Source organism: Barbus barbus (assembly GCF_936440315.1).
Source record: "Barbus barbus genome assembly, chromosome: 15".
NCBI classification, from domain to species: Eukaryota; Metazoa; Chordata; class Actinopteri; order Cypriniformes; family Cyprinidae; genus Barbus; species Barbus barbus.
The window spans coordinates 27,362,525-27,387,553 of NC_136743.1; the positions used below are offsets into that span (position 1 = coordinate 27,362,525).

At 38.6% G+C, this 25,029-nt stretch overlaps 2 protein-coding genes across 4 annotated transcripts; one reads left to right on the forward strand and one right to left on the reverse strand.

Annotated features, from left to right (window-relative positions):
- The first annotated feature begins 351 nt into the window (after positions 1-351).
- Positions 352-5,855, forward strand: LOC306881240 (Krueppel-like factor 9). Of its 3 annotated transcripts, none has more exons than XM_079435237.1 (3): positions 356-419; positions 486-1,125; positions 4,394-5,855. In XM_079435237.1, the coding sequence occupies exons 2-3, from the start codon at positions 621-623 to the stop codon at positions 4,663-4,665; spliced, it is 777 nt and encodes a 258-aa protein (XP_079291363.1). In that variant the 5' UTR covers positions 356-419; positions 486-620; the 3' UTR covers positions 4,666-5,855. The 3 variants fall into 3 exon arrangements, with proteins under 3 accessions (XP_079291362.1, XP_079291363.1, XP_079291364.1); XM_079435238.1 differs by having other exon boundaries at positions 357-419; positions 490-1,125; XM_079435236.1 differs by having other exon boundaries at positions 352-1,125.
- Positions 5,856-15,223: 9,368 nt separating this feature from the next.
- LOC306880908 (uncharacterized protein) lies at positions 15,224-25,029 on the reverse strand. The gene is made up of 10 exons (XM_079434714.1): positions 24,830-25,029; positions 23,251-24,201; positions 22,524-22,593; positions 21,992-22,132; positions 20,332-21,530; positions 19,953-20,109; positions 18,025-18,244; positions 16,040-16,161; positions 15,711-15,889; positions 15,224-15,594 (listed from the first exon to the last, which is right to left on the reverse strand). Exons 2-10 carry the CDS (start codon positions 24,191-24,193, stop codon positions 15,401-15,403), a joined length of 3,225 nt encoding a protein of 1,074 aa, XP_079290840.1. The 5' UTR covers positions 24,194-24,201; positions 24,830-25,029; the 3' UTR covers positions 15,224-15,400.

The following is a 25,029-nucleotide window of genomic DNA, read 5'->3' on the forward strand; positions in this document are numbered from 1 at the left end:
CACCACGTCACTTCGTGCGTGTTTCTCTTTGCCTGCTGGCGAGTAGAGAAACTACAAATCCTACTACGGCAAATAGTGTGTGGATATCAATTAAGACACGCTCAAGTTGCTTGGTAACCTTCCTGGAGCGTCCTGTCGCGCATTGCATTTAATATTCATGAGCTCGTCGTGATTTGTTTATTCGCCTGCTGAGCATCGCCTACTTACCCACGTCAGCCTTTCAGCCAATCCGCGGAGACTAGCGCTAGAACGCCGCGTTACGTAATTAATATTCATGAGCCAGGCCTTCTTCGTAGTAGGATTACTAAACGTGCTCCCGGGGGCGTGGCGTGGGCTTCGCCGGTTCTAGCAGCAGCAGACACAATGAAACGAGGAGCGATGTAGGACACCACGTTGGGGTTTGAAACGCTGACACGCCGGTAGCGTATTATTTTTTACTTATTTTGGAATTTTTTTATCGTTTATTTCATTTGTATTTCCTATAGATAGATAGCAGAGGCCGCTGCTGATGAGAAAAAGCAACGAGTTGAAAGTGTTTGGAGAAGAACCGAAGGCACTCAGGAAACGAGGCTCTCCGTCGTAACTTTTGAAGCTTTGTCGTTAAACGCAGTCGCCATAAAATGTCTTTCGCCTATTCGGATTATCTGGCCGCCGAGTGTCTGGTGTCGATATCCAGCGGCCCCGTCCTGCATCGGCCCACCCCGGTGTCTGGCGCGGCTCAGGCCCCTGCTCGGGGCCTTCCTGCCGGAGAGCCAGACGGGTCGAGCGAGGACAGGGAGGTGCGGGAGACGCTCCGTTTAGAGGGGGCCAACATGATGACGGTGGCGGAGATCCTCACCGACCTGCACGGCAAGTTTCGTCCCATGTCGGCCTACTCCGAAAGCAGCAACTCGTCGTGCGGAGAGAGCGGCTACACCACGTTGTCTGACTCCACCACCCCAACGCCAACCATGACCCCCTCTGCCACCCCTGTCCCGGGACAGTACAATAACACCCCTCAGCAGATTTGGGGAGGAGGGGGCGCACCCCGGTCCCCCACCAAGCGTCACCCCTGTACCTTCGACGGGTGTGACAGGGTGTACGGCAAATCATCCCACCTGAAGGCGCACATCAGGACCCACACAGGTGAGCTGGAGCACATGGGTCGCTAATGCTGCGGAGAGCTTCTGTATTTGTGACTCAAGTATAGCACGGGTATATTTGTAACAATTAAATGGGGCAAAATTATCGATTTTTCTTTTATGTCAAAAATCGTTGGGTTTTTAAGATATATTTAGTACATTTCCTACCGTAAGTATATCAAAACTTATTTTTTTGCATTGCTAAGAGCTTAATTTGGACAACTTTTAAGGCGATTTTCTCAATATTTAGATTTTTTTGCACCCTCAGATTCCAGATTTTCAAATAGTTGTATCTCAGTAAAATATTGTCCGATAATAATAAATCACACATCAGTGGAAAACTCAATTGAAAGCTCAATTTAAATAAAATAAAAAGACCCTTATGGTTTTGTGGTCCAGGGTCACATAGCTACTCTCTCTCTGTATAAATACGGACAGTAGGCAATTATAGTTTTATAAACTGCTCGTGTTGCCTGTATTGTTTTAAATGTCACTATTGGATGAGCGTATTATATGCGTTTTATTATAGTTCTCGGTTACAGTAACTTTTAATTATCCGCCGTTTGTTTGTTTGTTGTCAACTCTAATCAGCGGCTCTGAATAAAGATATTAAAAGTGAATTTGTGGATAATAATGTAAATCACTAATCGTTAGTTGAACAAAAGAGTGGAAAACTCCCAACTGTGGCCTCCTAACAAAGAAAGTTTATGAACAAAGGACGGAGCGCGTGAGCGAGTATAGTGGTGTAGTGACGAGCCTCGTATTTGCATATGAACAGAGCTCGTGCACAGAACGCTCGTGCGCGCGCACGCTTTCTTACGCGCAGCTTCCCATTTAAATGCACTTTGTTATTTGACTAAAGCTAAAAGGGCTATTTAAGCCACACACCTGGCCTCTCTTCACGAGGTATTAAGGTTTTGTTGGTGAACTGAACTCTAATGTGGAGAAGATGATATCTTTTAACGGACCTAAGGCAAGGAAAACTAGTACAGTGAGTTATTTGTAGTACACTAACACCTTTACTTTTAGTCATTTAGCAGATGCTTTTATCCAAAGCGACTTACAAATAAGAAAAAGCAACTACAACTAAAAGGCAAAACTCTGTAAATACTATATACACACACATTTAAGAAAATAAAGAAATTACATAAAATTGACAAATGCATACAACATTTTAATACTGAACATTTATTATGAAAAAAAAAATAAAAAAACATCTACAAGTGTATGTACACATATACATATACATACATATAAAAATAAATTCAATATATATATATTATTTCATATCCATATAGTATGAAGTACTAAAATAACTAAAATTAAATAAAACTAAAAGTGAATAAACAACCTATACAGACATCAACACTGAGCCAAGCACACGTTTTAAAACAACAACAACTTACACATAGTAAGAAATGGTTATAAAAACTGAAACAGAAGTAAAACAAGTTGTAGGAAAGAGGAAAAATAAAAAAGCGATACTTATATCCTATGCCGGTGTCCTAAGAAATCTTTAGTAAAGTATACTAATGAAATAGCTGTACAGAATACATCATTTGTGATGTCAAAATGACCAGAAATTGCATTTTTTATTTCCCATTCAGTCGCCAATGGAAAGTTGGTCATCACTGCGTCTGCCAAATGAGAAAAAGAAAACAATTATTGCTCAAGAAAAGCATTGTGGACAATCATTTTTAAAGGGGTCATATAATGGTACATGCACTTTTACAAGTTGATTGTACTTAAGTGTGTTGGCAGTGCCTGTACACAACCATCATAAAATGATAGATATCCATCCCGTGTTTTTTTTTATCTTCTTGTATGTTTACCCCTCTCTGAAATCAAGCTGTTCGATTACAGTATTTTTAATTATCATTCTAATGAAGGTAAAGTTAGTTCTTCCCTCATTTTTAAAGGGATAGTTCACTTTGAAATTAAATTTTGGTATGTTTAGCTTACCTTAAGGGCATCCAAGATGTAGGTGTCTTTGTTTCCGCAGTAGTTTCAATTTGGATATTTTTAGGTCAAACCGTTCTTGTCTGTCAGTCATATAATGCAGGTCTATATGGTCACCACCTGAAAGAGCATGCACAGAGAAGTCCAAATTAAACAATGACACCTACATCTTGGATGCCATTAAGGTAAGCTAAACATACCAAAATGTAATTTCAAAGTGAACTATCCCTATATATCATTCTTTATCACTTACTCGTATAACTCTAATGAACATAAAGTTATAGGGGTAGTTCACTTTTAAAAAAAAAACTAAAAAAACATGTAATCATTTACTCCCTTTCACTTGGTTCCAAACCTGTATGGCTTTCTTCTTTGGAACACACACAAAAAATATATTTTGAAGAATGTTGGTAACAAGACATTTAATGGTAGTCATTGACAAGTGTACTGTATATTCAATTGCCGTAGCCTACTTTGTTGACTGATTGCTGGATAATTTGCAATAAACAGTGTCTTTAAATCAAATAAAGTGGATTACATCACTCCACTTCTGAGGTTTTCACACTGGCTATCTGTCTGTCTAGTATCAAAATACTACAGCTGGTTATTAAATTAATTAACATTTTAAGGCCAAAGTAAATTTCTAATCTTCTGATGCATTATGAACCATCCAGAGCAGACCTCTCAGGTCATCTGGGACAGTAGCCAGCTACTTTTATATCCCCAAAGTCAAAACAAAACATGGAGAAGCAGCATTCAGTCCAGTATATATAGCACTATAAACTCACAGCACATGCAATAAACGAGTTGACTGAATTCACTGTGAACGGAGCTGTTCTGAGACACGGCAAACACTGAATCACGAGCTGATCGCCTGAACAAAGTACGCGCTTTGCTTTGAAACGTGCAACGAAAACAGACTTGATGAAGGGCTTAAACCATATTGTGCTTTCAGTTTTAGCTCGTTTGACAGATACTGTGCTAAAGCATAATGGCCCAAAACACAACTTTAATGAGCTTTTGTATTCGAATAAGAAGTTTAAATATATTTTAAAAACTACACTTTTTGCCCGGAAGACCTATCGTTTCATATCATCATGTGACCACAATAATTTCTGGACTTTTTTTGCTATCGTGATATCACTAATTTACACAGTTTTGACCAGCAGGCAACATCAGCATGTGGTGTTTTGAGCGATTTTAAACAGTGAATCATTTTGCAAAACAGTTGGTTCAATTGATTCAAAGCTTCATAAAGGTTCGTTTCTCCCATCACTACTAATGAGATGTGAATCACTCATGTTTTTGTGTAGGTGAGAGGCCCTTTCCGTGCACCTGGCCTGACTGCGAAAAGAAGTTCGCCCGTTCCGACGAGTTGGCCCGACACCTGCGTACCCACACCGGCGAGAAACGCTTCATGTGCCCACTCTGCGACAAGCGCTTCATGCGCAGCGACCACCTCATCAAGCACGCCCGCCGGCACCCCAACTTCCACCCCTCCATGATCAACCGCAAAGGTTCGGCTCAGGGATCCGCTTTGACCCAGTCCACCTCCTCCTCAGAGTACGCCAGCACTGCCATGTAGACGCCCTCTCACTGGGACCCCTGCCTTCTGCACTGTGACCACCGTCTCTGTCAGACACTGCAGCTTGACTCGATCGCCGTGCATGCTGGGATCCTTTTAAGCTCAGTCCTCACTTCCACAGGCCAAAAATGAAGAACTTCACTGTCTTCCTCCGAACCCCTTCGCCCAACCAGTGATGACCAAAACGGGCAAAGGAGACACAAACGCTCAAGCACATTCCCGAGTCACGTGATTAAATGATCACATGACTGACAAGTGATGCCGAACGCAACATTGCTCTTAAATTGCTTGCTTTGGGTGGAATAGATTCGTCTGAAATACCGTAAAACACTTTTTCTGATGCATGCAGACAAAATGGCCACCAGCAGTAGCACAATATTTTCCATCGGTCATCTTGGTGCATCACTTGTCAGCCATGAAACTCCTAAAGGATGCGTCACAGTTTAAGGGAAAGTTTACTTGTTCTTAGTCTTTTTACAGTAGTTCCTTTTTTGTATAGCCAAAATGGCTAACCCTCTCTGGTTTTGCTTGTCCACACATGCTGTATGACACAATAACCAGATTCAGTTGCAGATTATCGTAAAGTATTTGTGTGTTACTCGTGAATTTGATTCTTGACCCCCCTTGAAACCAAACAACGATTGAACCGAAACGGCCAGTGCGTTTCTTTTGGGTAGAAACACTGCCTGTAATGCCGCATTTCCACATAGCTTTCCCTACTGAAATTGTAATAAGTTATTGTCATCTTAATTTACTTTTGTTTTCTATTAGTAGTATCAGCATGGCAACTGAAATAGTTGTTGTTTTTTTATTAATTAACGTTATTAGACCATGCATTTATTATTATTATTATTATTTTCCACTTGGAGGAACTCTTTTGTTTGTCCATGCAATGTCGACATGTTGGTACATGTAGCAATGTGTTTAATAGAAAAGTGGATACGTGTAGATAAATATCTATGCTTGCAGCTTCAATGGTAAAGATGTTATTATATGAACTAGAAGTAATACACCTTATATTAGGGGTGACAGTACACGCTTGAATAGAATAGTGCTGCTTGTGTGCGAATGTTTGTGTGTGTGTGTGTATTCACGCGGGAGAGCCCGGGAAACGATCTCTCTCCAAAACTGTCCCGCCTGCGGACCTCTTACAAACTATCTCAGAGAACAAAAAAAAAAAAAAAAACACATCAGGAAACTCAAAAAGCCTTAAAATCCTTTGACTTGTTTTGCACCATTGTTTACTGTCGGATATATTCTACAGGTATGCCATCAGGCGTCGTTCTTCTCGACTAAAGAAATACACATGCAATATTGCACTTTTTTTCTTACTGGTATTGTCAACGATGCTAGTCGTCTGCTAGTGTGATGGGTTTCACTGTATAGATGCTACTGCATAGTGCTCAACTAAAGGAACACTGTGGAAGGGGATAGAGACCCGTCACAATAAATCAATACATTCGTCTAAATGTGCACCTTCGTCTGAGTGCTTAAACAAGTGTGAGGAAATAGACTTGATTTTTGTGAACTTTTCACTTTCGTTTGTATTTTGCTTTACATTTGGAGTGTAACGGATACAAAGGATCACAGTTCGTCTGGTCTCAAAACTACAGCAGTTTTTAATGGTTCATCGCACCATTTTCTAATCTTGCAATATTCAGAGCACTTTAAGTAACTGCTGGCAGTAACCTGAAGTGCGATGACAACTTATAAGTTCTCAACCACATTAACAAACCAAACCTGAATAGTATATAAGACTCTGTTTGTTCTGTAGCTAATTAAATGCTGTGTTCTTCACAATTCTTGTGTGTCTGGCTGGGATTTTCGTATTTTTTTTGTGTTGTCTTGCTGTAGTGAGTCGTCTGTGGATCTGTTGACGATTGACGGCATTAATGGGACACTGTGTTAGGCTGCGGTGGGCTTTGTGCGTGATTCTCGATAGATTTTTCCCTCACAATGCCCTCTTTTAGCAGTCCGGATTCAACTTTGCATGTGATATCCCTCCCATTTTACTCAACACACATGCAGCTAGTACTCTGGACAGCCATCACAAACCACTGGATCAAGTCTGTTTTTTGTGGTCTTTAAGTTCAGTTACTATCTTTTGTATTTGGTTTGATGTACTGGAACTTCTGGTTTCTTATGCTTTGTATTGGTTTACGTACTGTAGATGTCTATATAGTATGCAAAACATAGCTTTCTAGATGATTTAGGATAACTTAGCAATCGTATATAGGGGAAAATGCATATTCTATAGTTCCTTCGGGAAAAATGCTGCATCATTTGCTGAGTTCCTCGAGGCATCCGATCTCTGCGGGTCAAACTCAAGTGAACTAAGGTGTGTGTGTGTGTGTGTGAGGGCGCAGCTGCTTTTAATCATGATGCTAGATTGAGAATATGTAGAGTGATGCCTTTTTATTTTGAGAACTGCTTTGTTGCTTGGCGTACAATCTAGATCATTTGTCTGATTGTCTGTAGTGATCACACTAAAGGATGAGATCTCCTGGTCTCAGTCTACAGCCATGTCTCATATCAGTCAACCGATGGGTTTTGTCAATACAAAAGCTTCCATGTATCTCCTCAGGTGATAAAACGTAATGCTGAAAACCTCTGTCCTTCGTGAGTGGGACCTAATGTTAAGCGTTCTTTTCATTCGCTTTGTTTTGCATTATTCTGCCATTTTTATTTATTACATGCTTTTTTTTTTTTTGGTGTGCTTTAAAATATTTTTTTATTTCATGGTATGAGACTTGACTAATAATTTAATTCATTGTTTGCCTCCAACAAAAACAAACAAAAATCTTCCAGTGCTTTTTAAATAAATATATGGTTTAAGAATTATTTTGCGTTTTTGGTGTTTATTACTTTTTATATGAGAATACTTGGATGTTAATATGTGATTGTAATAGTTTTCTTTAGCTCATCACATGTCTCAAGCGCATACTGGACACAAAAAGGTCATTCAGTTTTAGTGTCTTGCAGTGTGACATGCTGTACTTCATCTCGCATTCAATTTTTATGACCTAACTGATTGAAATACTGCATTCTAATTTAACACAACATTTTATATTATTGCATATACATGATATATTATTGGTATAATTTGAATAAAATGAATTTCTTAGTATTTGGTTCGTTGTAACATCACTATAGCAGCAGCATTTGAGCTGCAGGTTTTCCAGCATATTTTTAAGATCCAAAGTATGTCTATCTGTGCGACGTTAACATGATCAATGTGGCAATTTGCTTATTTAATTAGTGAGTGAAATTTAGTTACATTTTCTTTATAATTACAAAATTCAGAATCCTTTAAGAAAAATTATCCAGGTTTTTCAACTGTAGAAAAAAACCCCTCATGTTATTAAAGTTTAGCATAGAAAAAAATACTAAACTTTTTAGAAGCACTTTCCATGAATACATCATTTTGGGAGTCATTTTCTTAACTATATCAGCTTTTATTTTATCAACCTTGTTCAAAAAAAAAAAAAAAATCCACTTTCTTCTGTATTTTGTATTGTACAGTATATGGTCAGGTCTTGTCCTGTTCAGTGTTCCTCACAGCTTTAATGTGCTAATAATTGGTGCAGATGCTATATCACTATCATTCACAAAATCCAGAGATCTATATGTTGACTCCACATCCATGGTTCTTTCCTTGAGCTGTCATCTGACATGTTCTTTATTAATTCTGTAAGAGCTTAATCAGAGTTCATCTCTCGGGCTGCTCTCAGAGATGGGCGTTGGGCTCTTATCACCACGACTGCGGTCTCCACGGATGTGATGGCGGTCCCAGTCAGTGGCCACAGTCTCATCGTCCCATATGGTGAAGGTCTCGGTGTCGCTGAAATAACCTGGTTCCCCAGTGTAGTGTGTGGGAAAGAGCAGCAGGGGATAAGCCTTCAAGTTTCTCTGTTTAAAGTGAGATGTATTCCTCCCTACAGAAGGACTATAGAGTTAGTTCAACTAAAATTCCAGTAACACTTTAGTTTAGGGACCAGTTCTCACTATTAACTAGTTGCTTATTAGCATGCATATTGGCTGTTTATTAGTACTTATAAAGCACATATTAATGCCTTATTCTGCATGACCATCTTTTAGATCCCTTAATCCACTTCATACCTAAACTTAACAACTAATTATCAATAAGCAGCAAATTAGGTGCTTATTGAGGGCAAATTTCATAGTTAATAGTGTGAATTGGACCCAAACTAAACAATTCCTTTTTTAACAGCCATTATTGTAAGTTCAGTTCTTCACAAATGTGATTAATATATGTGTCAATCAATGCATCAAGTGCTTTAATCCAAGTCTTCTGAGAAGACATGATCACTTTATATGATGAAGAAATTTAATTTGTACCTTTTTCCAGATGTTATATTGATTAAGGAAGCAACCGATTTCACCCTAAGTTAGCACACGATCAGAGTAAGGATCTTTAGAACCAGGGAGCATCTCAATTCCTAAAGCTCTTAGCGGAGTTGAACTCAGGGCTCTAGGAGAGAGGAGAAACAGGAAGGAGTCATATTTGATTGTGGTGTAATAGCAATGTGCAGATAATGTGAAGTTTCCAATTTGAAGTCAACTGAGAAAGATAAACTTCAGATTATTTGTAGGAAACATTTTCTGGTAGAAAGGTGTAATTGAAAGAATTAATGATTGGTGTTAATGAATTATTTGATGATTAGAAATTGATTGGATAATATATTTTGAATGATAGCTCATGAAAGCCCAGTTCTCTACATGGTTAGTCAATTATTTTTGTACCAGCTTCCCATCTGAATGTCAAATTAGCACTTGTTCTGATCACAAAATGGTCTGCGGGTTTGCTATTTGGTCCACTGGTGGTTTTTAATCGGCCACATCCTTCAATGACAGCCTCTCTGGGGGGAATGTATTAAACTGTGATTGAACCATAAAACAACCCATGCTAAATGTGCCACAAACTGTCAAGATCGGGTTGAAACAATCAAGTACCTTTTGTAAGAAATAAAGTCATTTTGAGCTTGTTTGTTGAGAAGAATATGCAGTGCTACACACAGTTGGAAAAGCATAACATTTACTGTTCATCTGGTGTTTGGTTAAATTAACTTTTAGATTGGGGGATCACATTTTGAGCTCTGAAAGTTACACTATGTTTTCATAGTACAACTCTTTTAACATGCAGATTTCAAAACAAAGTCAAGCTAATCTAATGATAGGCTCAGAAAGAACAGAATGTGTGAGAGATGTCACAAAGGAGTGAAAATTCTCTCTTTCCTGTGAAAACTATACAGAAGAGCATACAATGAAGTGTTTGTGTTAGCTTGGTAGAGGCACAGAGGTAGAACAGGAAGTGGTGAATAGATAGCCTACACCTCTGCTTCACACTTTATTCACTTACAAATATAGTACTAATACTGAATTTAACGTCACCTCACACTCATTTACTACACATCACCAGAAAGCCCCTCAGCTTTGTGGCCTGTAAAAACCCATGTCAGTTCTTCAGATTGTTTTGTGATTACACAGATTTAGTGATACACACTCTGTGACAGTGTGACTGAAGCTCTCCACCTCCTCCTCCAGAGTCTGCTTTGAATTCAAAGGCACCGGCAGGTACCCATAATGCTCTTGGTTACATATGAACATCTGCACACCTGTAAAGAGTTGAAATAGAGCTAAAAAATTCAAGCAAATATAAGATATATTCAAAGATATATAAGATACAATTGTTACCTGCTTGTCTTGCAGCAAATGCAAAAACCATGATATCATCCAAGGGCCGAAGATAGTAATGGTGCATATAGGGTAAAAGGCCAGGGAGGTCTATCAGCATTGTGGAGTGAATCATTGGAACCGGGCGGCAACCAGTACGCTTCCATTTACGAATGGGAACATAATGTGGTGTTCGCTTATAATACCCCTGCATAAAAATAAAAAAAAGAGATTTTCAAGACTCGAGAGATTTAGAACATAAATAATAAAATGCTCAAATGCTCATCATGCAGACAAAAGGAGATACACCAAATAAAATCAAATAATGATACCCCCCCCCCCCCCCCCCCCCCAAATTCTGAAACACTGGATTATTTTTTAAATTTCACTGTATTATAGTTTGTCAAGCATTTGTATAAAATTTTTATGCTACAGTTAGTTCCAGTCCAGGTTGCCTAAGTGACTGTATTATGAGTGAGTGAGTCATTGAATCATTCAGTCAACCGATTCATTTAAAAACCTCTGTAAGCTCTAATCATCAAAATTAAAACAAAAAAAGCTTTTGAAATGTCTTACTTTACATGCAATGAATCTAAAATATATATGAAAGTTTCACTTTTTGAAATAAGTTACAAAAAATGCATTTTTTTACGATATTCAAATTTTTTGAGATGCACCTGTATATAAAAAAAAAATTACTGTTTAAGATTGCATATGTATTTTTGGTTAACACCTTTGATACATCAGGCTTTTATGGCTCATACAGGCTAGTACAATATGAGGCTCATACCCGATGAGAAAAAAACAACAAAAAAAACAATTTCTTTCAAACTGATCAGTGGTTAAAACAGTAAAGTGCACATAATATCAGTTGTCGCTGTACGTTACAACTGGCTGCATTTTCCTTTAATATTTACCCACTATATTTAAATAAGTAGAGTTATTGCACGATCCCTTTAACAGTCCTCTGATTTTGATGAGAAAACGGTGTAACGACCACTAAAAAACCACTAAAACGACTAGACTAAAATTTATATGATTATGTGAATACCATTGAAATATCATATCCAGCCTACTGTATCATATTTGATATGTAAACTTAATTGGCTTCTACATTACCAACAGGATAAAACTTTGCATAAAAACCCTGTTGTACACAATCTATATCCCTTCTGTTGTCTGATTGATAGTTTATACTTTTTCAGTAAATGACCTTAGGCTTTACTTGTGAAGTGAAGTGACATCATATGGTGACCCATACTCGGAATTTGTGCTCTGCACACACACAGCAGTGAACACACACCCGGAGCAGTTGGGGGTCCTGTGCCTTGCTCAAGGGTCTCACCTCAGTTGTGGTATTAAAGGTGGAAGAGAGCGCTGTACATACACTCCCCCCACCCACAATTCCTGCCGGACCTGAGACTCGAACCCACAACAGATTTTGCGTCTGTTATGCTTTACACAGACACAAAATGGGTCCCCTTTGGTGAATTTATGTCAGTTCTGTAAAACATTAAAGGTTTTATGTTACTTATGTCAGAGAGAATAGTGAGTTCTAAGAGAATGGTTATGAAGATATAGTGCTTTGAAATATAATGCAATGTCATATGTTTTCACCTGTCGTCGTCCTCCTCTATGGTCTGCAGATGTACTGAATGATACAATCTCTCCACTCCAGACAGCCATTCATGCAGCATTGCAGTAGTGTTGTCAGTATCGTGGTCGGTAGCTGCCCTGACAAACAGAAAGTCCACATTAAGACCAGAACTGGCCCACATTGTATTTTCCTTTTCAACATCACCATCTTGCCATGCAAAACATTTATTCAGTATACACTACTGTTCAAAAGTTTAGGTTTAGTGAGTTTTTTTTTCTAAGAAATTAATACTTTTATTCAGAAGGGATACATTAAAATTGATCATAAGTGACAGTAAAGATATTTATAATGTTGCAAAAAATTTCAAATATTTCAAATAAATGCTGATGTTTAAATAATCCTGAAAAAAATGTTAAACAGTGAAAACTGAAAACTCTGGTTTTTCATCACGGAAATAAACTACATTTTAAATAGAAAATAGAGACTTCTATTAAAAACATTAAAACAATCTTATAGACTAATCAACTATATAAACTTAGTCAGTGCACAAAATTGTTACTCAAATCAGACCTTAAGCAGCTTGCAATCATAGTTTGTTTCATTACTCCTATAAATAGTTTGAAATAAAGATGGAAAGTGATAAACTTAAAATAATATTTTTTTTGTTTTTCAGACTGCAAGGGGGTGCACACAATGTCAAATAGAAAATGTAAAAAAAAAAAAAAACTAATTAATAACTTAAAAAACTATAATTTTATTTAACTATATAATTATGAATAAAGAAACTACAGATTTATATTTATTATAAAATGTATTAAATGTTATAGAAATAAATTATATAAGAAAATATACTTTTTTGCCATTTATTGGAGTAGCAACCCCCTGCACTTTCTCCTCCATTTCTCCTTTTACCCATCCACATATTCTTTCACTTCACTGTCATATTTACTTTTCAAGCTTTTCCGGATATTTCAGGCTTAGATGTCATTTCTTCAGTGTGGTCAAATACAAAACCACTGACACATGTATATCTTAGACTGTGTGATAACATTCAGCAAAAACACATTACATTCATGTAGTTATTAATAAACCATGCACTTTCAAATATGTGTGGATATAAAAATGCATTTATCAAATTTAAAGCAATATCAAACTATATATGCAATATTCTGTTAAGCTTTATAAGAATGAGGGCTGATATTAATGCAAGTCTTCATGAAATGTTACCATGATATGTCTATTCCGACCTCCAGCTGATATATCTTCCTATTAAAAAGCATTATTTTGAAATTAACACTCGAGAAGCATTTGAAAGGATATATTCCTCCAAAATTGGTTACCAGATAGAGATGCGGTCCTTGGGGTAATCCAGTCTCTCAATACATCCCAGAAAATAAGGAAGACTGTGTTCACTGTTACGGGCCAAAACCGCAATGACTACTTTGGGCTTGAGAAGAGATGTCTCGTGCAGAACAGGCTCCAGGTCAATGAGTGTATGAATAAAGCCAATCCATGTCTCTAACAGTAACAGTCCGAACAGAAGCTTTCCAGATGCTCTCAGGTCCGTCATAGTGTCTGAATGTGCAGAAGCATGCCGTACTATAGGATACCGCCAGTGAGAGAGGTGAAGATTCACTGACTGGGGAGGTCTGAGTTTGCTTTTGCCTACATTATATGCAATGCAAGTACACTCATATAAGTGAACGGACAGTAGAAGAATAACATACAAGCAAATCAATGACTAAATAAAGGCACACACCCAATTCATTGCACAGATTGATTTTTAAAAAATCCATTCATTCAATGAGTTTTTGTTCTTATGAGGCAAAAATTCAGCCCTTCATAAATGTTCAGGTTTGGAATAAACATGGGTGATTAGTGCCAAAAATAATAATAAAAAATTGAGAAATTGCCATTTCTTTTGGGAATAATAATGGTTTTACATTTTCATATTTTTTTTTTGTACTGTATAGTACCTTTAACACTTGTTTCGTCAAATGTTTTGTTTTATATATGAAGAGTTAATTTGCCAAAACAGATTTTAACAATTTTAACAATCATGTTTTTCATTATACATTGTAATTCATCTCAATCAAACTGCAGTTGGGTTATTAAGTAAAAATAACTCAAATAAAAAATACAGCTAACTAACACAATAAAAACATGATAACATAATAAAAAAAAAAAATTTAAATGTAAAAAAACCCCGGAGTTATCTGTTTTTGCAAATAAACTCTTCATATGTTATATTTTTATATTTTATATAGTTTAATGTCTAATATAGTTTTTTAATAATAATAATAATAATAATAAACACTTTCAGTAAAGAGCAGGTTCCCAAATTGACAACTTGCCCCCATAGAATATGACAATGTGTATTCAAAACGTTGCATTTATGAAGACTGACCAGCAGATGGAGAAAGTGTTGTCTTTAAAATTATGTTTCTCCTGGAATATCAGACTAATATATTATTCTTAATATTGTCATATTGTCATGTGTACACAGTCCTCAGTATGCAGATTTTCTTTATGTGTGAAATACTTATATGACATACTACACTTGCTAAAATGAGCAGTAAACATCACACTGCGTCAGATTCTGACGCAAAGCACGTGATCTTCCATTTTCAGTGTGATGAATTAACCTGTTTGTCATGTCTGGAAAGTTTAGTGTCTATGGACTTGCAGCATAAGCAGTTAAGGTAATTACTAATTCGTTTTTTAAAGGGATAGTTCACCCAGAAATTAAAACTTGCATTATTTACTCAACCTCATGTTGTGAAACCTATATGACTTTCTTTCCTCTGTGTGTGTGTGTGTGTGTGTGTGTTCATTTAATTAATTAATTTATTTATCATATAATGAATGTTGATGCTGTTTGGATACCAGCATTCTTCCAAATATCTTCTTTTGTGTTCCACAGAAGGTCATATGCATTTGGAACAACATGATGTTGGGTAAACTATGCATTTAACAAAATATTACAAGCACAAATGTTAAGATAAATTTCTACACACTGTTGGCAGTTGCTTATTATTGTATACTGCTTCCAGACCATTTTTTAGGCTCCCACACAGTGTTAGTGCACATGCTAGACTGACAATTAGGCTTCTACAGTGAATGTAATTTAATGAATGTAAATAGCCAAAATATTGCACTTTCTGTTTGTACTAAAGTGATCACAAATGGTTTGCATTGGTTTCTATCCATCCATCCATCTAGAACATGAATCCTCACAATTATTAAAAAAGACCAGTGGCAGGTGTTTAAAAAACCCACACGTTTCAGATTTTTTTATTTCTTATTTCTCTGTAAACAATACATTGCACAAGCCATTCTAGATTTCCTAACCCAGGACTGGAGAACAATACTGTCTAAAAGTGCTTTGTAAACATTCCTTTATGATATTTCCTTCATATTTCCATATTTTGCCCATAATATGCATCAGTGCTTGACCCAGGAATGTGGCAGAATCCGGATCGTAGCTTTGCTATCACGGGTCATGAGGCGTGTAACCTGATCCAGGGTCAGTCCAGCTACGATTTCCCCATTGACTTCTAGAATCTCATCTCCAACACTCAGGAGTCCAGTGTAGATGTTCTCCATAGCACTGTCTCCGACCCGTTCCACATATATACCTATAAAACCAGCATGACTGATTTTGATAAAATACCTCTAAATGATTTGAAACATTTCAAATAGTGTTTTTTTTTCAGTGTCATGGAGGCAAATGTGAAGGAAGTAGAAGTCTAACCTGAGTCAGGTCTTCCTTTGCCCCTGGAGATGACGAAGCCAAAGGGTCTATTGTTGGCAGGTCTGGTAAGTTCTATCAGTAAAGTCCCATCAGGAAAGGCCTGCACCAGCCGCCCTAGTGGACCAGCTCCTCGAGAATCCTCTAGTGACTCCTCTATGTTCTCTTCCTTCTGAAGCTCCCTGAAACACAGATATCAACAGCTCAATCAGAAAATCAACATATTCAATATGGTTTTACAGCAGAATCAAGAGATCACATAGCTGAGGCAAAAAAATATGTCTTTATTGCTAAAAATGTACAGAGACTTTATCACACACAATATTGCATACCTTGGTGCCAAACTCAGTGGCAGTAGTAACTCTCCCAAAATAGTGGAACGTTCAAACTTCCTCTTTGGGGACAGTAGACTCTGGACAGAAGATGCTTTACGTAACTGAGCCAAAGGAGACTCCTGATGGCAGAGAGCAACATAACAGCTTTGGAACACCATCTTCTTAATATACCTTAACATACACAAATGAATAATTTTTGCCATGATCAGACCTCTGACACTACATGGAAATTATAGTTTAAATTAACACACCTAAAGTCTTTGGTGAATCTCACAAAAATGTCCTATTTCACCTCAAAATCAAAAAAAAAAAAAAAAGTTTATTCACTACCATTTTTACAAATTTGTTAATGTTTTTGGAAAAAGTCTATTATGCTCACCAAGGTTGCATTTATTTACTCAGCAGTAAAAAAATTAATATTGTGAAGCATTATTAAAATTTTAAATAACTGTTTTCTGTTTTAATGTGTTTTCAAATGCAATTTATCTCTGTGATGGCAAAGTTGAATTTTAAGCATTCTCATTCTCGCACTTTATTGTTTCAATCAGATCAGCATAACAAATACAAGCATGGTGCATAATTATTTTGCAATATAAATAATAGGCTATGTCATTGTTTCTTTTCATAATAAGAATGAAGGTGTCATTGTCATGAAAGTAATACCAATAAAATGCAGGTAGACTATTTAACAGTCCTGTTACACATTTACATACTATGCGCTTATAGTAATTACAATAACTGGGTAATAAATAGGTACTAACCCTAAACTTACCCCTAAACCTAACCTTAACCCATGTAGTTACCTTATACTACCATTATTTTCTTGGGTAAATACACTGTAAGTACACATACTGTAAAACCAAGCAAAATGCATCTTTATTGTGATTCTAGGGTAAAACATGATCCAGACTGGTTTTGTTATATTCATTCTATTGGTATTAAGGCTAATTCCCACTGCACCAACAGACACCGACTAAGGCTTAGTTCACACTGCAGGCTAAAGTGGCCCAAATCTGATTTTCTTATGACAGTCTGAACAGCACAAATCCGATTTTTTCAAATCAGGCCCAGGCCACTTTCATATGTGATCCGATGTTTTGCAATGAGACTTCAGTCTGAACAGCCATGTCGCATTTCATGCGATTTTTACATAATTGAAATGTGACAGACGTCACAATTCTGCACTGGAGGAGGCGGGGAAGATTAAAATCACAATGGCAGACTTATTTATTTAGGCTCCGATTGCACATTAACTTAAAAATTGCTAAACACACGCTAACACGAGCAGCATCCATTTTTATTTCTACAAACACAGTGCGCTGCGTCTGACGTCACGTCTTCTTCTGCGCATGGGGGTCACTTCAGGGCCATATACGGTTCACACATGAGACTGATGGCAGTCGCATTTAAATGACAATGTGAACAACATCGTGGATTTCAGCACAAAATCCGATCTGAACATTAACACCTGCAGTGTGAACTAAGTCTAGCAGATTACCGTTAGGTCACTTCTCAGACATTACACAACCTGACAAACAGCGACTGAACATGTTCACTCAGCCAAAACAATTGGCAAACAATGCAGGGGACACTTGACAGGGGTAACACACTGATCCGGCAAAACCTTATGAACGTCTCTGTTACTGTTGGTTAACGTCTGTCTGGGTGAATTAGCCTTTAGTATTCTATTTTCTATAACCTAATTTCCCCAGCACATAAATTCAGTAAACATGCATCTTATGTCAATTTGCCTCTTTAAATAGAATGCAGTTTCTTCTAGTTTGTTCTGTTCGGTGCCCAAGACTGATATGTTGTAAGTCTGCAGATGCATTGTGGTAAGCAGATGAACTGCATGATATGTTTTGCAATTTCATTAAACAAAGCCAGAGATACAGTCCAAATGATCTTTCATGATATTGCAAGGGTGGGTGCTACTGTTGGTGGTATCTTTAACTCTGTCTTTAACTGAGAAGAGAACTCACTGTGTGGAGAGACTGGAGAGAGGGGGTCCTCTTCAGAGGGGCTAGGCCTCTGTGTGTAAGACTTGGGGAGGCGGAGCTGTAACGGGCAGTGGGGGAACACAGGTGCTCCATGCTGTTGGACCGGCTTCCCTTCACCAGCTTACCCATACTATTCAGTCCCATGGCTGAGAAAAAGCGACGGAGGGATAGCTTAGGACGCCCTTCTCGCTCCCCTGCTCTCCTACACATAGGAGAAAGAAGGAGTCCATAATGGAAGCTGTAAACAACTACAAGATGTTTATCTTATACTTAAAGTTAAGTAAAATCTAAAAATGTTATGTGTTTTTTTTTTTAAACCAAACACTGGGTTCAGCCTCTATATTGGGTTATTGGGTTATTTACACACTGTTGGTAATTTTTGGCTAACCAGGTTCTGGGTAAGTGGCAGGATTAGTTTCATTTAGAAACAATGCAGCTTTTAACACAACTACCTAACTGCTGGTTTATCTGTGTGAAACTGGATTGTCATTAGCTAAACCACATGTGCAGGTTACTGTATTTCCTGAACAGGTGCAGACCTGAGTTTGAGTTGCTTTCACATTCACACAAATCATGCCACAGTTTCATTGCAATCGAATGCATACCACCTTCTACATGTGGTCTCAGGTTCAGCACTTCGGTTAACTCCCAGGAACAAATGACAGCTTTCACATTAATTTTTCAAACTAAACTCATGCCTGTTTGGTCGTTATTTTGCAAATGTATCTACAGGGCAAGCAACACAAAGCAATACTACCACTACTACTATTGATGTTTTACCTCGCATCAGGGGAGTGCAGTGATGTGACTATAGATGTGACATACTGATCAACAAAACTGCAGTGTAGACAGCAGATACTCCATTGATTATAATGGAAGCAATTTAGCATGATTGCATTCCGGATGTGGTCATGTCATACACTAGATTACCAGTTTAGTTATTTTTATCTATTTATTAAGCATACAGGCAATTTTAAGAACACCCCATCAGGTGAGTTTCACCTCTGTGTGAACCTTTATGTACCTTATAATGCAATTATCAACATATATAAAAAAACTGCAGTTATCTATTGCCCATAGTGAAGATCAAGGGGTCCAAGTAATGCTGGGTTCACACTGCATGATTTTAGCCCTGATTTACACTCGCCGACAGTTTTGGGAAATCTCTGACAAATGGCCGAAATTGGAGGCAAATCGGTGCTCGTTCACATGTGTGACAGTCGTGTATGTGTGTAATCAAAAATGTGATCTGAGAGAAGTGCATGCATCGACGATGACCTTGAGATATTTGACATGCTAAATGTCTGGACCTGTGGGTGACTCAAAGTCCTGCAGTGTAAAATGTGTTTTGACTGGAAATGACATTGGCGATGACCTACAGCCAATGAGAGTGCACAACACGGCATGGGAAAGTTCTTTTCTTGTTTTTCACTGCAAATCATTGTACAGACAACCTGGATTGCAAGCTTTTTGCGGGCTACCATTTTTGACAGGAATAAATCCATTTTCGAGTGAGAACCCTCTCCAAGTCTTGTGAAACGTAGTTTGTTGTAAATGCAGAGTTGTTTGTGATCCTTCCCAATGAAAAGTTGTGTAATGTGTGACCCCCTGTCGCCAATACATTGTGAAGTGAGAGAACAGCAGCGATCCGACAACTTTGAAAATTATGGAGTGTGAACCAGGCATAAGGGATCTCTTAAGGCTGGGGTTTTCAACTCTGGCCCTCGAGGTCCACTTTCCTGCGGAGTTTAGCTCCAACCCTAATCAAACGCCTGAACACATAACCAAGGTCTTCAGGATTGATGGAAAGTTATAGGCAGGTGAGTTTGATCAAGGTTAGAGCTAAACTCTACGGGAAAGTGGATCTCAAGGGCAAGAGTTGAGAACCTCTGTCTTAAAATATAGCTTACCTAGACACAGCTAAACTGTCATCCCAATGTATTTCAGCCTTTCGGTGCTCTGCTCTCAGAAGTTCTGCCCTCAAGTCTTCTGCTTTGGATGTACCCATAGCTCTCCAAGCCGGGCGGCAATCTGAGGGAACGGGTGCTGTGCAAGTGCTTCTGGGATCTGATGCACAACAAATGAATGATCAAATGTTACTGGAGTAGGAATCGATAAACTAGTTCTGAATCAGGTTGTTTTATGTGATGCAGCGTCTCCCTTAGAGCATCAAGAGAAGACCATCAAGGTTTCAGCAGAAAAATTGTCATTAGATGTGACATCCTGACCAAATTATTTTGAGTCAACTAGTGGGATGCCACATTTAATCATTTAACCAGGTAAACTTACCTGTGACTAGGTCACCTGCAGAGTCCCATATTGCTAAAGCCTGGAGGTCTGTGGTCAGCATAGATGAGGAATACCTGAGAGAGGATGGTCTGTTGCAAGAAGTCAGTCCTGAGGTGACTGGATGAACCTGAGGGGAGGCACTGAGAGTGACACTGAGGTGCTCTTCAGGCAGTATGTTTTCGTGGTGAGAGCTCCCATCTAGTTTGTGGTCAAGATGAATTAGGCGGTACTGAACTGAGGGCATTAGCTTGACCACCCGTTGCCCTGTTGGCCGACTCTTGGAACTTGATTTCAGAGCAGATTTGATGGGGAGATGGGGGGGAGAGTCCTTGACATTGCTAGAGAGATCCTTATTCTCAAGGTCAGTAGAGGTTTCTGTAGTACCTTGTTCAGGTGTCTTCAATTTAGAGCGAGTAGTTTTATCCTCCAGACTTGACCTGGTTTTGGAGTTCCTTCTCTGAGCCCATAGATCCTGACTCTGAGCATACGGACCATTACTGCTTTCAACTCTGCTTTCTCCTTTCCTGCTCCTTCTTCGAAGCTTCCCAAAAGCTGATGTGTTCTCGCCTGCACCTCCTACACCTCCTCGCCCTACATTTTCTGACAGGCTGACACCTCCAGTAAAAGTTATACTTTCCATGAAAGTCGGGTGGATGGTTCGACGACATGACCGGCCAGGGGTGACACATCGAGGGGCAGCCTTCTCCTGAGAATCTACTATACTGTGTGTTGGCTGGGAATGGCAATCTTTGTTCTGTGCAGGTCCCAAGATGCTTCCACAGGCTTCACATGTCCTGAGCATATCGTCCTTTGACACCATGGCAGCCAGACACTCGCCCTCCTTGGTTAATATGGCAACAGGTATACCAACGTTTACCCAGTTTATCGCCGCCCCCCGCCCATCCTCTGGGATGTTATACACCGCTTCTGCCTTCAGCTGTTGGGTGGAGTGGGATTTCTCAGCCACCACTGGCCCGCGTTCACGCACCCGCTCCAGGTATCGTCGCTCAGCCTCCTTTTCTGACTCGTCTTCGAAACGTACTCGTGTCGGTGACTGGCAATATCCACGTGAGCACACCCCACGTCCATGGTTCCTGCCCCGGATGTCTGGTGACTGAAGAGGTGAAGTAACCTCCTCTTGAGCCGTGACAAGAACAGCACTGTGCATTGTAGATGATACACTGTTTGGTAAAACCTCCCTATAAAGCAGATACAAGAGCTTTTAAAGAACACCTGGAGATCTGCGATCACTATCTGTATCATTTCATTATCTCTATTACATCACTGCATAATGTTACATAAATAGCATTCAAGCCTGAATGGAAAAAACGGCAAATGCATTATTGTTTGAAGTTAAATAGATTAACATGAATGAAGGCTTTTGATTTATTTGATCATCAACTTGTGACAGGATTAATAAAAATGCTTGCCAAATATGTGTTATATGCAGTACACGTGATTATATATAACACAGGAACACAATTCTGAATGAATTGCTTAAATAAATATTTCTGTGTATCTTAGGATATGGGTCATGACTTTAGAGGGGATTGCTTTGGTTTGTTCACAGTAAAAAAGTTAGTTCTAGATTACTTTTAAAAAGACAACCATGATGTGAGACAACAACAAGAAAGCAGTAGAAAGTGTTGAGGTTACTTACTGGCCCTCTCTTTGACCAAGGCAGGTGAGGGCTTCACCCTTAGGGTTTTGAGAACGTGCTTTGAATCTAGCTCTTTCCAACAGACGCTTTGCTTGTTCATGACGTGGACTAAGAGTTACTTCGGCAGTGGAGATCAGCGGTCTGTCCAAAGCAGAAAATACATTTTACACTCTCCTGGGCAAGAGTAATGATTATTCAAAATGCTATGAATGATTTTCTCAAATGTTTTCATGTCTCAACAGCCATACAAAAGGCTTACAACCTATTATTCCCATGAACATTAGACTGTCAAAATGAGGAACTTGCACCATACTTCCCACAAATCAGAAATAAACATACAGAATATCAGAAGCTTAAATCTGTTTTATGTAATCTCTTTCATGGGCATGTTATGTGCAAGCCCTAATCTTTAAATGAAGAGATGTGTGTCTTTCACATGGATTTATATTCTGACAGAGGTCCACCACAGCTGAGTGCAAATGAAAAAGCTGAGTATTCAATGATGTGCTTGATTGAGGACAATGTGTCTTACCTATAGTTAAACACAAGATCCTTTGTGATGATTGCTGAGTCCCATTCACCTACTTTGTAGGGAGGTAAATCTGTACAAAAACACATACTGTTGTAGAATAATGAACCCTATTTGGTATGTGTTATAATTTCAATAAATATTAATAATGTGCAAAAAAACATTTATATAATTTTGGCCATCCACTACAAGACCGGACTCAACATCTGATCATTCCATTCAACAGGATGCTACGTGCAAGTGGAAGAATAGTACAAACCCACTGAACCAATATCCTGTAGTCCTGCTGTTACACAACACTCCAGAAAACCAAGCTGGCAGATTTCAGCCTATCTATCCCTACGTCGTGCGGGATTAAAACACTATTATCTCCACTGCTCCACTTTCTCCCAAACCCTTCCCCCTCATCTGTAATTATGGTGACAGGCAGCCACATCTGTTCTGAGAGATCAAACCAACCACCCTGCTGTGAGTTTTGGCTCAGTGACCCATGGGTGATTAATGCTGGTTAAATCATGAATACAGTGAAAAACTGCACAAGGTAATTAAATGAACACAAACAGATATTTTGAAAACAAGATTGGACCCCATTCACTTTAATTGTAGAGACAAATAAAAACCACTGAGACATTTTTTAAAATATCTTCTGTTGTGTTCCACGTAAGAAACAAAGTCACGAGGTAAGAATCTTCATTCTTGGTTGAACTATCCCTTTAATCTAAGGCCTTACCTCTGAGTGGCTCCTTTGGTGGTTGATACTGTCCCTCTGAATGCATGGAAGTACTGATCTCGATGGCATCAACTTGGTATTTGTTCAGGTATGTCTTGTTCATCTCGACTTTCTCTGCAATAGACAAAGACCCTCCTCTGGAGCACACAGTCTCCCAACTGTCTGCCTTCCAAGGCCCACCAACTGGATCTGCTGTTGCAATCTCCTTCTGGAGAGACCTATGAAAAGCATTTTCCAAGCTGTCAGACCTTTGCAGCTCCTTGTGAACAACAACACCCACAGTCTTTAGTTTTGACTTCCGCTTCAGACCCTTCTCAGTTGTGGGTGGCATATCCTTTGGAGCTGCCAGTGTGGAAGAACTCTCTGAATTAAGAAGTAAAGTCTCTGGTCGTGCCACTCGCCAAAAGCCCTTGGGAGGAGCCCAGTGCCTGGGAGAAGACGTTGTTGACTTCATTGCGATGTCTCCTTGAGGCTCACCAGTTACACCCACTGCAATGTTCTCCAGGCTAGACCCTTCACAAAGCCCACGGGATATTTCTGGTGCACCTTGAGATGGGCTGTCTTTCCCATTTTTGTTGCAAGTCTCTTTTTCTCCAGAGTTGGGTTCCAGCACTTCTTTATCGCCAGTGTTTGGCTTATTGCTCTGCTCGGTGTATTCTGTTTGACAAGTAGACAGCTCTTCATCATCTTGGTTTTTCTTCACTGATTCTTCTGTGGAGCCCTCTGGTAATAGATCATCTCTCTCCGTCCCCTTTAACTTTCTCTGGGACACTGCTTTGACTTTAGATTGCAGAGCAGAAACTGCTGAACCTGGGGCATGGGAGCAGGAAGGAAGAGATGCTTTGGATTTTAATATATTGGCGGAGGGTTCACTTTGAGGACTTTGGTCTCCCAGACTTTTTAGTGGTAGTGTCTCAGAGAGATCCTCTGTCTCCTCATCCATTTTGCACACTTTAACGAAAAAAAAATGTAAACAAGATGAAGAGGAAGGTTTTGCAAAGCCGCTGTTTATGGATTCCATGTTAGTAGATTAAATATTCTTGAATCCCTCTTACGCACAACAAACTATGTAAGAGTTTACATAATACCAATACTTTCATAATGTTAGATTATCCACAAAAAGAGATCTAAAATGAAGATAAGTTCATGACAAGGTTACTCTGCTGAAGATAATGAAAAATATATCACAATGGATGTAGTGAATTAACTGTTACAGCCTTATCAGTCCCTAATAGAAAACTGATCTCAAAATTTACTGACACAGGTTTCTGAACTGTAAGTATAGACAGATCTACAGTTTGTATGTATTAGTACCTAAAATTAAGTTATAAGAAGTAAGATATTGCATACTTTCTGCATAGGTTTAGGTTAACCATGAGAGAGATGATATAGAGAAGGATGCAGGTAAATAAGATTTATGATGAAAAATTTATGATAAAATTTTTTTTGTTGTGATATAAACTATGATGGAGAATTTATAATTATAACACACACACGTCAACATCAATATCATTACATTATTATGACATAATACTGACCTTATACATTATATAATATTATATACTGTATGATGTCTTACCTTACTTTCACTGATGGTCCATTCGAGTCTGTTACATTTCACAGGTTCAGTTGAATCTCACTGACCCAATATGCAGAATCATTCCTGTCTCATTGCCCAGTAATACTTCAATGGCCGGAACCAACAACAAATGCTACTGGCTGATATGAGGAATTACTCCCATGATGCTCCTCTTCGTTCAGCTGTCGCCAGCACCTATC

What these genes read in the sequence shown, in the direction of transcription:
- LOC306881240 (XM_079435236.1), top strand. Translation starts at nt 621, where the DNA reads ATGTCTTTCGCCTATTCGGATTATCTGGCCGCCGAGTGTCTGGTGTCG. An exon ending in GCACATCAGGACCCACACAG is followed by an intron (nt 1,126 to 4,393) that starts GTGAGCTGGAGC and finishes GTTTTTGTGTAG; the next exon opens with GTGAGAGGCCCTTTCCGTGC.
- LOC306880908 (XM_079434714.1), bottom strand. Translation starts at nt 24,193, where the DNA reads ATGGATGAGGAGACAGAGGATCTCTCTGAGACACTACCACTAAAAAGT. An exon ending in GACAGTTTAGCTGTGTCTAG is followed by an intron (nt 18,245 to 19,952) that starts GTAAGCTATATT and finishes TCCTATGTGTAG; the next exon opens with GAGAGCAGGGGAGCGAGAAG. An exon ending in CTCTCCAGTCTCTCCACACA is followed by an intron (nt 16,162 to 18,024) that starts GTGAGTTCTCTT and finishes CTCTGCCATCAG; the next exon opens with GAGTCTCCTTTGGCTCAGTT.